Raw genomic sequence first — 13898 nt, 5'->3', positions numbered from 1 at the left:
ATAATATCCTTGAACTAAAGGAATTGGAATGGATAATTAGGCTTCAAGCAGATATGAGTCCAGGTTTAAATAATGCTGTAAATTTAAAACCTTTATTAGTGAAAAAGCAAAGAGAAAAATTATGAAATGGTTAGCTTTAGGAGGTAGACATCAAATATTTCATCATTATTATTATAATAATTTAAGATATATAAAAAAAAGTTTTCAAGTTTTATAAATCTTTGTATGTGAAAAATTTGTGTGTGTGTGTGTGCCCCTTAAATTTTTTAGGTTGTTGTTGTTGAGAGCTTTGCTGGCTTGAGCATTTGTTTTAATTGATCTCCTATTTAAATGTGTTATTACTGTTGTAAAATTATACTGATGAATTGAAATAATATACTAACACAAGAAGAATCTATGGAATGGACAAACAGTACACCAAAAAGAAATGCAGAAGTAAGCAATTGGAAGACTGTTGAACAAAAGAAAAAAACTGAAGGACAAATATAAATGTTTTTACATGCTGTTGAAACATACACATGACTCTAGGAGTATCAAAACAATAAACTTAAAACAGGTACACCTTTACAGTTATTTTCTATTATTTTTTTATACTTTTTAGATGAAACATACATATATAACACATCCAGAGTATTAATAAATAGGACTGTTCTTCTCTAGATTCCTATTGATTTATTTATGATTAAGTGAACTGTAAAAATGTTTAAAGTTTTGTTACTAGATGCAGTTTCAAAGTGAATATTCAATCTCGGGAAATGGGTGTTCTTGATTTGATTTTATAGCAGCAACTAGTAAACATTTATGTTCACTACTACTCTAAAGTTTCCATAAGGACAGTATCACATATATATTAGGTTTTTTATATTTATTGATAAGAAAGTTTAGAATCTACTATAATAAGCTCTTCTAAGTGAAGATGATTACAAATTTGTGAAGGGGAAAAAGAAATTATTTATTGGAACAAGTACATAAATATATACGTTACTGTTATGCTTTACTTTACTTTTTTCTCTCAGAATTGTCATGAGCAATTACAGCTGTTATTTTTTTAAATTACAAACAGTTTATTAAGCTCACACAAACCTTACCTTGATTAAAGAGGGGAAAAAAAATCGTACTATCCTTCCCGGCAGGTCCTCGAGCCATTTACATTAGTTATAATGCACTATTAGCTCTACAGACAGTAAATCCAATATGCGATGTCTCTTTGCTTACGTTTATCGTCCCGTAAATGAATGTCATTTCATCATGCAGCAGAGACGCAAACTACGAAAATGAGCTAATTTCTTAAAGCAACAGCTCTGTAAGCACAAGCACTGAATAATAAAAAGTCCCTCATGATTCTTTCCCATTGAACCCTTATTGTGTCACAATTGAAATTGTAAACAATGTTTATTTATTCTGCTATGGTTTTATCATAACAATATACACAGTCTGCTTGTTGTACATGTGGTTGTCATTGTATGTTGGCAAATTTATATATGTTCCCTTTTGCAGCCAAGATGATGGGAGGGTGCTCTACACCAATTTTTATCTCTAATTCTACCTGCTTTTTCATTGTTATTTTAACAGTAAGAGTTTTTTATTGACTGTTATCTCTACATGCTTTGCTGCATCCGATTTTAGAGGTATATATACTAGTGTCTCTCTGTAAATTTTACTTTCGGCTGTCATAGCCTATATTTATTGTGTACTCTTGTTTAAATCGCAACTCAGGATAACTCACTGTTTGCACATGCAGTCTCTAATTCTGCATCGATTGAAAAGCTTTAAAGCCACCCAACTCTAATAGATAATAGCTGTGCTTGCTGTATAGATTTACTGGTCAGCAAATTAACAAAAGCATGCGAGCAGTAAAGTCTAGTGTCTATACATATAATTGAGCTGTTGTGCATTACTGTTGCCTACTGACTCTGCTAAATTAAAAATACATCTTTTTAAACTGTGCTTTCCTCTATAGATTCCCATCAAAGACAACATTATAATACTAATCATATTGCCCCTTTTTCTCCAGTTGTATTACAGTCCAAAATTATAGCTCTCCAGATAACTTCCTTCCAGCACTAAACTTCATTTTCATGTGATGCTATTGGAATAGATATTTTTAATGCATGCTATTGTTTCTCTATTATCATTATTTATATCTGCCCTGATTAAACAGTTGTAGCACCAGATACAAGTTATTTTCTTTGTTAAGGGCATATATTACATTGCTTCTTAAAGAAGTAGCAGATGTGTCCATTTCTGTAATGTCTGTTAGCTGAGTAAGTGAGATGGAACTTGGACAGGCATTATAATTAATTCATAATTTTTATTTCCTAAACGCAAGATTGGAGGAAATCAGTACTTAAAAGATAGCTTCTTTAAAGGGTGGCAATGAATGGGAATGGTATCACCATTGTTTAAGGTATATGCGCAGTAACATTTTGAGATCCAAGAGGATTGCTTCCGGTGAAAGCTGAGTGGTGAACGTGACAATGTGGCATTTGCCCCTGTCAGTGCACACTACTCAGATTTGCTGGCATTTGGTCAGTTTACATATACAGGATGGAATCTGGCTGTGCTTCCTGTGTCTGACTACTTCTCCTGGACCGTGTTTGTGAAGGTGATTAGTGCCTGATGGGTAGTGTCCTTTTTTGTGCTTCATTTGCACTAACATTAGAAGCTTGTCGTTGAGTAAAGATGAACTTCCTGTACTTACAGAGCTACGTAAATGTGCATCAGCCTGATCGGAAGGCAGCAAGCAGGGTGCCAGGGGAATAAACAGTTAAATATTACACAATGTTGTGAATTATTTTGTTTCACTGCTGTCACTGCTTTGTTGATATAGTTACCAACATTTTTTCATTTACAATTGTTTCTGTCAATATTTTAGGCTTATAAAACATCTTTTGATTATTTGTAATGATCCCATCATCACATTGTGTCACTTAAGTTTTGCATTTCAACAAGTCCTGAATATAATCCTGAATATAAGGAATTAGAGATGGTTTAAGTTACTGCCTTCAGATGTAATTTTATGGTCTGTTGTTGCCTGTTCTTGCCATTAAGTAAATGATAATAAAAAGGCTTGTGATTGCAGTAATGAAACACGTGAGGGAAGTGCAATATCCTCAAACAGTGAAAGATTAAAACACATTTCAGTGATTTTATCTGATGTTGAAACATTAGTGGGGCTTCAACGGAAATGTGTATTTTTTTACTATATCTAGATCCTACATAAAACCACAAATGAAAGAACTATATTATTTTTGATGTAATTGCAATTTATTTTTCATAGTTTCAGGGCTCATAATTGTAGGTCTCATAGTTGCAATAGGAAGTCATATAAACTTTCAAAAGTATTATATTACTCACACAAGGTCACACTTTTTGAGATAAATGCATGTGTATCTGCCCTAACTTGGTTTTGAAATTCATCCTTCCTTGATTAGGCTTTGAATCCAGATATTTATTTAATAAAAATATGTACAGTGATTAGATCAAGGACTGTCTTTAGACCTTTTATATTAATTATTTAAAAACAAATAATTCAAAGGCTTATATTATGCTATCTAATTATTAATGATTCATATGATTGAGATGTATAATATATTATGCTTGAGATGTGTAATATGAATATATTATAGCTATGTTCAAGTACTTAGATTTTAGTAAAAATATATGAATTAGTATTTTTATTATCATTTTTAGTTCTAAGAACCTAGCCCTTTCAGTGTTGCTGATATTTATTGATCAATTGGCTCATGTCATTGTAAAGTTGAAATTCATACCTTTTGATTTACTAAATATATAACTACACATTTCTTATTGAGATATCCCTATAGTAACTGTAACAGAAAACTGTTCAAAAATATTGCTTTAACGTAGCTTAATTAATTTCATGTTTAAACTGATCTGTGATATTGTTTCATTTATTGATATATAGACTTACTCCAAAACTCACTAATATCTGAATAGGAAACCTAAGTTTAATTGAATTCTAAATATGAGTTGCATCACTAAATTACAGAAATTCACTCAAGATGCAGAATTGATTATTTTCTTGTTTTGTGGATGAAGAAAACTGTGTGGGGGTTAAAATTCAAGTGATGTTGGAATTACAATTGTTTAAACATTATCAATATCATACTGTTTTGTCACAATTATAAAACAGAGATAATTAAATACACCTAAATAATTGGGGGTATATAAATTGCCTTGAAACTGTATTGCATTGAATGTCATGTAAATTACAACATGGTATTGAAGTAATATTGAATGTTAAATTTGAAATTTTATTTTTTCAACCCAGAATGGAAACAAACTTACATTTAAAACCTAAAGCATATTTACTATCGTAAATATGCTACAAAGGATTAGATATGTACATAACAATACTTTCATACATGTCATTACATATTCATATGTTAGCTGATTATATTATTTTTTTCAAACTATGTAAATATTATTATATTATTTGTGAGGTTAAAGAGAGACTAAGCCAAACACTATCCACAAGGTTAGAAGGTTTGCTTGGCTAGTATTACTAACCAGTTAAAGGGGTATATTATCCCATAGTGATAGGGAATGTATTATATGAGTTAAAACAATAAGGTTAATAGTTCTTTTTTTTTTAATGGTTCAGTGTCTGCAGGTGAAATACTTAATACATATTTGAACAATATGAGATCAAAACAATTCTATACAATAAAAACAAGAGTCAAAGTTATTTCCATAAACTGTTATACAAAACAAACAAGCATTTCATATTTACTTTATATCTATAAATAAAAATGGTCTGAACAGTAGTAATAAGAGGAGTTTATTCAAATATATAAATTTACACAAACCACAAATAGTATTCTTACAAGAGACTCCCTTGTTAGATATTGATATAAATAGTATAAATATTAATAACTACACTGCGTTAACAAGCTCTTAATATAAACAAAAAAGAGGGGTAGCCATATTAATTTGTAATGAAATTTATCTCCCAAAATAATTAATACCTATCATGATACATCAGGCATGTTTTGTCTAGTGTCTATAGGTGCTTTTAAAATTCACAGAAACAATGTGCTTAAAAGACATAAATGACTTTGCTGACCCAGACTCACTAATTTATTCCTTTTACTCTCATAGGCATAAACTAACTCTAGAATAGACAGGATATATGAGCTAATGATTTAATAACAAAACTAGAAAATGTTAAAATAATAAATTGTCCACTATCTAATCATAATGCACTATGTTTTGAGATAGAACTTAGCATATGGATATAAATCCCATTACAAAATATCCTCTTACATAACAAAATTAACAGACTTTAAATACTTCTGTGAACAAGAAATTATAGCTTTTCTTGATTTGAACACAACAGAGGACATTTCAGAAATATATATTTGGGACTCATTAAAACCATGGGAAAGTATTATCTTGGTACGTCAATAAAAGGAAAGTCTGGAATAAATATATGTTAGAATTACAAGAGAAGACTGATAAATTGAAGTTGGAAGTTCAAAAAGGAAACCGATTCAGCTCAAGAACTATTACAAACTAACAATAAATATGCAGAAATATGACATCATAAGATTGATTAATTTGAAAAAGATAAAACTAAACTCCTATTCTACTAATCCAAAGCATCAAAAACAATTAGCAAACACAGCAAAAAAATCAAATCCAAACAAATTAAAACAATATATATATATATATATATATATATATATATATATACACACACACACACACACACACACACCTAATACCAAGGAAAAGTAACAGATTTAAATAGTATTTTGGAAGCATTTAGACAACAATATAATTCGGATAATTCTTTAAGTTCTCAAGAAATGTCTACCAAAGATATAAAAAATTACCTTGAAAATAAAAACTATTACTAAGTTAAAAGTACAAATAAACACTATAAATAAATCAATTACAATGCTGAAATTGAAATCACAAATTAAAAAACTTAAAGTAAATAAAGCACATGGCCCAGATAATATATTACCTGAAATGTATAAATTAATACCTTACCAGTCTATAACCTTACTTTTAAAAGTATATAACATAGTTAAACAATGTATAAATATCCTACCCTCTTGGAAATACTCATTGATATCTCCAGTAATTAAAACAGGCAAAGATGAGAAGCAATGTTCATCATATAGACCAATATCATTATTAACTATAGATTACAAAATGTTCATGGCAATATATGCAGACAGAATCAAGCACTTTCTTCCCATGTTATCCATGAAGACCAGACAGGGTTTATTAAGGGATGAAATACCTGTGATAATCTTAAAAGAATTTTTTCACTCATAGCTTATACTAAACATATACATTTTGATTTAAAGTTAATAACCCTAGATATTAACAAGGCGTTTGATTTGGTCAACTGGGATTTTCTAACATTAGATTTAAATACATATAATTTCCCCATAACTTTCAATACCCTCATTTAGTCATTATCTAAAGAATCTATAGCATATGTTAAATTAGGATCATATAGATCAGGAGCTACACAAATCAAGAAGGGAACTAAACAAGGCTGTCCTTTATCACCACTGTTATTTACATTAATAATAGAACCCTTTGCAAATCAAATTAGATCAGGCAGTAACATCAGAGGAATACACATCAAAACATTAAATCTTAAAATACAGCTCTTTGCTGATGACATATTTTTAACCCTAGCAGATACTAACAAATCTTTACAGGCATTACTCAAAGATGTAAAAGAATTTCAAAATGTCTCAAACTTACATTTTAATGAAAACAAAACAAAAATTTTACCATGCAATGCCAAAAAGAACAGTATAAGCAAAAAATATTCCAAATATATAGCAGAAGGCAAAGTATTGTATTTAGATATGGAATTACTTGAAGATTTAACAGATTCACTTGTATTTAATTTTTAAAAAAATTAGACAAAATAGAACAAATAATATCTAACTAGAACAAATATATGTTTACAATGTATTAAATCAAGCATTTTTCCTAAAGTACTATACATAATACAAAGTTTCTCATTGCCACCTCCCAAATATGTCATACAGAGATTTAACAAAATAATAATAAACTTCTTATGGTTTCAAAATAAATCCTGAATTGCTTTAAATAAGCATTTACCAACTTGGGATGAAGGAGGAATTAACTTACCAGACATCGAGACATACATTTTATCATCTGTTATCAAAAATATAACCTTATGGCTGAATGCTCACTACATCCCTATTTGGAAACAAACACATGAACAAATTTATATAGAACTTAATCATACCCATATACAGGACTATTTAACTATCATACCTAATCTGGATGTTAAAAGATCACCTAGTAGGGACAAAAAATAAAAACAATAAATTGCCATCAAAATATATAAATACTACCTTAAAAGCATTTATAAACAAAACCCCAAATATCAATTCTTGTTTTTTCCTGACTCTACCAATAGCCTTTACACCTGCTATACTCAATACATTTCAAACACAAAAAATAAATACATTAAAGAAAAGTTCAATAAACTATTGGTATCAACTAGTTGAACAAGATAAACTATTAAATGATCAAATAATTAACAGGTATAATATAAATAAAGACTCATGGTTACTCTTGCAAAATCTAAGACAATATCTTATAAATAAAACATTACAAATGCAAACAACAGTTAGACAAAATATCCCTAAATTCATTGATTATTTTATTATAATCATAACACAACCTTATCAAGGAAAAGGCTACCTATCTAATATTTACAAGCTTATTAAGAAAACAAAAATATATTATCCAGACACATACTGGAATTATTACTTACAGATAAATAACTACCTTCCCAGTAAAGAAGAGAAAAAGATTATTTTAAGATCATCAAAACAAACAACATTATCAATATATTGGCAATTATTTACTTGGAGATATTTAAACAGAAGTTTTTATACACCACATAAATTAACCAAAAAATTTGTTAGTGAAGATCAATGCTGGAGATGTCAAATCAAAATAAGGGCTGACCGGAATCATATTTTCTATGAATGTGAGTCTCTCACTTTATATTGGGAAAATATTCATTATTTTCTCCAAATGACTTTTAATGATAATTATCAATTAACAAAATCAATGATTCTATTCACCTCTCCCATTTCAGAATGTGTGCCAAAAAATATTTCAAGATACTATGGTCATTGATGGCAGTAGCATGCAAAATTATAACCATCCATTGGAAAAGTATGACTTCTCCCACATTTAAGGAATTTAGAAACTTGTCATCAACAGTTGGACATATGGAAATATCTACATTGAAGAACAGAGCTACCAGACCTACATCACTTTATAACTCTTGGATGAAAATCTTAGCAATATTTGAGAAAATGGACAAAGATTCATGAAGTAATTTGTTGTTCTTTATAATATATTTAAATGTATTCATAGTTTTGTCTGTATAGACACTAATGTATATAGTAAATGTTAAGAGATTATACGTTGTAAAATTGTATACATATTTTATCCTTTCTTTTGAATCTATGTAATGTTTGATGAATTATCAAAATAAAAAAAAAAAAATAAAAAGAAATATGTTGCACAGGAAAAAAAATAATTTTAACTGCTCTATGTACCATGCTGATATTTTTAAAGTATACCCATTTGTCCAAAATGTTAAATGCATTAAATGCTGACTTCAACCCAAAATACTTGAGTTTGGATAATTGCTCAGGCAGTGGATGATCTGGTCAGGGGAGGATGAAAGTGAGCTGCTGATGTGTGTTTGCCCATTCTGGGAGGAGGGAGTGATTGTTTATTATTTGCATGATACCAGTATGCCGAGGTCCAAGGTCTTGGGTTGGCATCCCAAGCCTTTGATGGTATAATTCAGAAAATATGAATGCCCGCAGTGACGTGTGCATAGGGTTTACTATCAAAATGTTGAAATTCATATGGTCGATGATCATAACGTAGAAATCATTACATCGAACGTTCAAAATACTGAAAATAAAATTGTCAAAGTTTGAATGATAGACAAACACCTGCACACTAACACTAGTGTTTTTGCAGGGGGGCTGGACCCCTTGCACCCCCCCACACCACCTGCTACTTATATATTACAACTCCAAGATCGCACAACAGTGCTGACAAGGGTAAATCCTTACCTGTTGTCAACATAATGTCGACATGTAATTTGCATGCACTTTCTGTTGACCAAATTAACTACTTAATTTTCATGTGTCGACCATATGTGTCGATCAAAGGAACATTAGACCATATGAATTTCAACATTTTGATAGTAAACCGTGTACATACATCAGCCACTAGTGTCAGATTTAGGGCCTCATTAGAACTACCCCCCCTTTGCCCACCACTTTTTTAGCCTTTTAGTAAGGATAACAAGCATGGGGGGGGGGAATAAATAGAATCAAGACTGATAGGTAGAGTCATCATAGTTAGCAGGCAAAGTGTGTAAATCAAAGTATCACACTTTGCTTTGTTGTTTATAATAGAATTAACATCTTTTTATATATATATGTGATAAATATAGAAAAATCTTTCAAAGAAAAGGAGTAGACTTTTTTCCAGTTCTTTGACATTCTCTTCCCTGCTGTTGCTATGCAGTCTATAAAGATCATCTGCGATCATATTTAATGTGAGGTTATAAAGGAAAGAGTATTAAATAGAATTAAATTTTTACTGATTAGGAAGTATTGTTCTGTAAATTCTGACATTTCTTTTTTATTTTATTCCGGTAAACTTGAATTCAGCAGTTCATGTATCAGCCAGTCATCTTGGATTTGCTTTACACCCATCAGTAGAAGATTAAGAAATTGTGTGCATCCTGTTTCAAGGCTATTGGATGTCAGCAGAAAAAACGAGACTCCTTGGTGTTCTGTAGATTCGGGGTCCTTTTTTAATGGCCCTTTATTCTATAATGTCAAAGCCGAAGCCCTGTTCTTTTCTTATGCATTTTGTTAGTCAAGCTGATATTTGTTACTTAAACAAGTGGGATTAGTCTCTCTGTTGTCTCTTTTGCACCCTGGTAATTCTTTGGCTAGTGGGCATTGTCACATTTTCTGATCGCAGTCCCCATTTCAAGGGAATCATACCTCTTAGAGGACATTGAGACATAGTTGCAATCCCCTGCTAAAGCTCTACCTTATTGTGCAGGTATGTGTGATCTTTCGAGAATGGGGCTCCCAAGAAATTAACCTCTTTCCATTTTAGAAGAATACACATCTACCTAAATTTTACTTTTATTAGTATTTCAGGGAAGGCGTAGTCAGTAAGTATATTCTTAGTGGAACTGGAGTTTGTTTGTCTTCTCTTCTGCTGAAATTCCACTCATTAAAACAAGGGTTATCCATGGTTGGTTTCCAACCCTTTAAATGTTTGCTTACTCTGTGACTGTTTAATTCAGAGTGTTGGCGGCTTTGGAATTTTATCAGTTTGGTGCCTTTGACTGTATGCCTGGCTGATCCAGTAGTTATTCAGCTACAGGCCGTGTAGAGATGATTTGGAAGCCCTAGACTTATCAAGAAACCATATATTATGGTCACCTATAAGACTAATTGTCATTCTCCATTTAAACCAAATGGTATATTTTCCTTTCTCAGTCTGCAGGTTTGTGAGCCATGCTTTAGACATGTCTTTAATTGAATGTCACTCTGCTGTTATGGTCTGCTTTTTGTCTCTTTAAGCGTTTTTATATGTGATTGGAAGACAGGACTGTGACCAAGCACTGACTAGTTAAGCAAGGTCTTGTGGAATTTGTTATATCTTACCCCCTGTGAAAAATGCATCACATCACTGGGCCTTGAACATCCTGTTTTAGTCTTTCACATTTTCCATTGGATCCCATGTTGTTTGACAGACATGACATTTTTAACTTGGATGATATTCCTGTACCTTGTACCTTTGGTCCCTGTATTACAGAGCTGTAAGCTGTGATGTAACAAGACCTACCTGTTCTTCCAAATAGTGCTACAGCTTTCTTTTTCACAGGATGGTATATAGGGTTTTTAGTTAATTAGTCCATTCATCTTCCACTGCGGTGATGGTGCTGCGGTAGTGTTGTCGCCTCACAGTAAGGCGTTGTCCTGTTCGATTCTCAGCTGAAGTGTCTTCTGTGTGGAGACATGCGTGAATGGACGTACCTTCGTTGAAGGTTGTGTGTCAGGGCTGGCAACTTGGCACGTAAAAATCTACTGCCAGTCATTGGTGGACCCGAGTTCCGCTGTGGCGACCCCTAACCGGGAAAAGCCGAAAGACACAACAACAAGTCCATTCATCTTCCAGTGTTTTTCTTGGAGGCTCAAAAAAGAGAAGGATGTGCTCTTCTGTCACAATTAATAGCATTCATGAGCATGGAAATCAACAGCACTTCTGAATGTGCTTTACTCCTGTGAGAGAGGATGCCGTATTGGCTGAACAGATGCTGTCCAGGTTACCTGTATCATCATTTGATATGAACAAAACTAATGGAAACTAATAGGCCCTTGACCAGTAGACTCAAAGGGTGCAAAGGGCTGTATTTTTTTTATACGTATGTCAGTGGTGGACATTTGTGCAGTAGCCACAGTGTTTTTAGTAGATACTGTTATCAAACAGGGTAGTCTTAAGTATTACACTAGGATTTAAGTTGTCCTTTTGGAGGGCTGCTTATCTGGATATTTTGTCATGATTACCTACTTTGTGCCCCTCCTAGAGTTTTGGGGATACTGCATTAGATTCTTATCAGTTGTCATTGGATTCTTATCAGTTGTCATGCCCAAAAGTGAGGGCTCTATTAAAGGAATATAACTACATAAGCTCTCTTTGAGAGATACCCTGTTAAGTGAGTTCCCTTTTTCCACCCTCTGTTCCATTTTCTTGATAAAGTAGCTTGTGTTTGTAATAGTTCTTTGTTCGTTGAACAAAGAACAGTTCTGGTATAGTCAGTAACATGGGACCATTGAGATGTACATGCATCTTAACCCCTTAGACCATGGATTGTGTGCAAGCTGCCTTTGAGAACATGGTAACTTGAGGTTTTCAGAAGAGCTGTGTAAGAAGGCATCAGATGGAGACATCCAAGTTTTAGACAAACGGGGGTCTGTCTCAAAGACATGCCAATATGATAGACATTTGTGTACCTTATTGTAGCACCTGTTAGATGCAATAGTGTACAAAGCAATTTCACCAGTATCAGTTAGGCTGCTTTCACTTAGATGGTATGCAAAAGAGGCAGTATCCAGTGTGAAATGGCTGACCAAACAGTGTTTGGAAACTACTTAGATAATTAGCAAAAGGGTGATCGTCTCAGTGAAGCATTTTATCTTGTATATTTATTTTTCCAAAGATTAACTATACATTTTCACCTTTTTGTTCTTTCAGACACCCAAGACCTGTGAAAATTTCATCAAGTTGTGTAAGAAAAATTATTACGATGGGACCATTTTTCATCGATCAATTCGCAATTTTGTGGTAAGTTTAGAATATACTATCAGAAAATGTTTTCATTTTAAAAATGGAGGGTGTAATTTCAGATAGGTTACATTTATATTTATTTAAATTTGTTTATCTGGCAAGCATGTTGATTAAATGACCATTTTCAGGCTTGATCTAGACCTTAAATTAGGCAACATGCAAGAATAAATATTTACAGAAAGAGAGGAACAATGTAAAATTTACAGAGAAGTTTGTACAAGGCTGAATAGATAAATGGCACTGCATTGAAGTGTGTCATCTCACTTGCATCAAGCATAGCTGATAATAATAAGGACTAGTCCAACTAGTCCATATTACATAATTATTGACTTGAGATGTAAGTGATAAGAACATTACAGAAGTATTTAGAAGGTTACTGCAGAATTCTGGCAGTAGTGAAGAATTTGCGTTAGTCACTTCATAGCTTGAGTCAGGAATTTTTTTGCCAGTATCTTTGAAACATGCTCTATTACATTGTGTAACACATTGGCATTGTTGAAGTAGAAATATAAGAATGATAACAAAAAAGTAATCACAATAGCCCAAATGGTGTAATTCTGAAACAAAAAGAACACCATTGAAGCTGCCAGTCCAGGTTAACAAAAAGACAATTTAGTTCACCAGAAACTACATATGGGTCTGCTAATATCTTATTTCTTCATAGTAAAGTTAGAGTATGCAAACACGTATAACACACATTGCATACCAGTAACAGAGTTCTGCTGTTGCCACCATTATCTGTGGAGGTTGGTCATTCCCTTTATGTGGTTCCTTTGTTTTTTTCATATTGTCTGGAGGTGTGATGAGGTTTATTGTGTCTGTTCTGTTTTAAACTCCATATGCTTATGCTGTTCTGCAAGATTTTTCTTTTATATCAGTGTTTGCTCTTTTTCCATTGCTATGTGACAGTGGAGCCAGTATATTTAAGTATTAGGAGGAGGTGGTTTCCTTTAAAAAAAAAAAAAAAAAATAATAATTTTTTTGTGGTGACTTTTTACTTTCGATGGACGAGGTTGTAATGATTTATTTTATCTGGATTGATGTTTTTGATTCACTAGAGGAGGATGCAGTCATCAGACCTTGGTGTTTTTTTCATAGATCTGTCTTCCTACAAAATACCAGTAAACCTCGGCCTACCATTCATACAGTATTTATTACATTGCTGTAACCTTTGCTAAATGTCTGCATCTCCACACATAATTGTTGTGTTGTAATTACCGAATGATCTTCCTTTTTGCCGTAATGGCCAGGGCCATGGTTGAAATGAGTCTCGTTTTATCGGTCCACTTAGCAGGTTAGTAAACAATGATTAAATATTTAGTCTTGTGCTTGGCACATTGAGTGACTGCTAAGCATTTCGTTCATTTTTGCCTGTTTAAACTTATTGTATTTGTCCTCACTAAGGCTGTGTCAAAGTGCACGTAAAAATAAACATCCTCACTTTTTAAAGAAATCTC

At 32.4% G+C, this 13898-nt stretch overlaps 1 protein-coding gene across 1 annotated transcript in view; it reads left to right on the top strand.

The window, feature by feature from the left end:
* Nucleotides 1-13898, top strand: part of PPIL2 (peptidylprolyl isomerase like 2) — a gene marked incomplete in the record, with an annotated part of 2081325 nt that overhangs the window by 1237455 nt on the left and 829972 nt on the right. Inside the window, 1 exon segment of the mRNA XM_044068775.1 lies at nucleotides 12349-12438. Coding sequence (XP_043924710.1) covers nucleotides 12349-12438 — 90 coding nt within the window.

Source organism: Protopterus annectens, chromosome 4.part0 (genome assembly GCF_019279795.1).
Source record: "Protopterus annectens isolate FY-2018-M chromosome 4.part0, PAN1.0, whole genome shotgun sequence".
NCBI classification, from domain to species: Eukaryota; Metazoa; Chordata; order Ceratodontiformes; family Protopteridae; genus Protopterus; species Protopterus annectens.
Note: the sequence above shows the minus strand (reverse complement) of the source record. Positions and strands in the feature narration are given on the sequence as shown.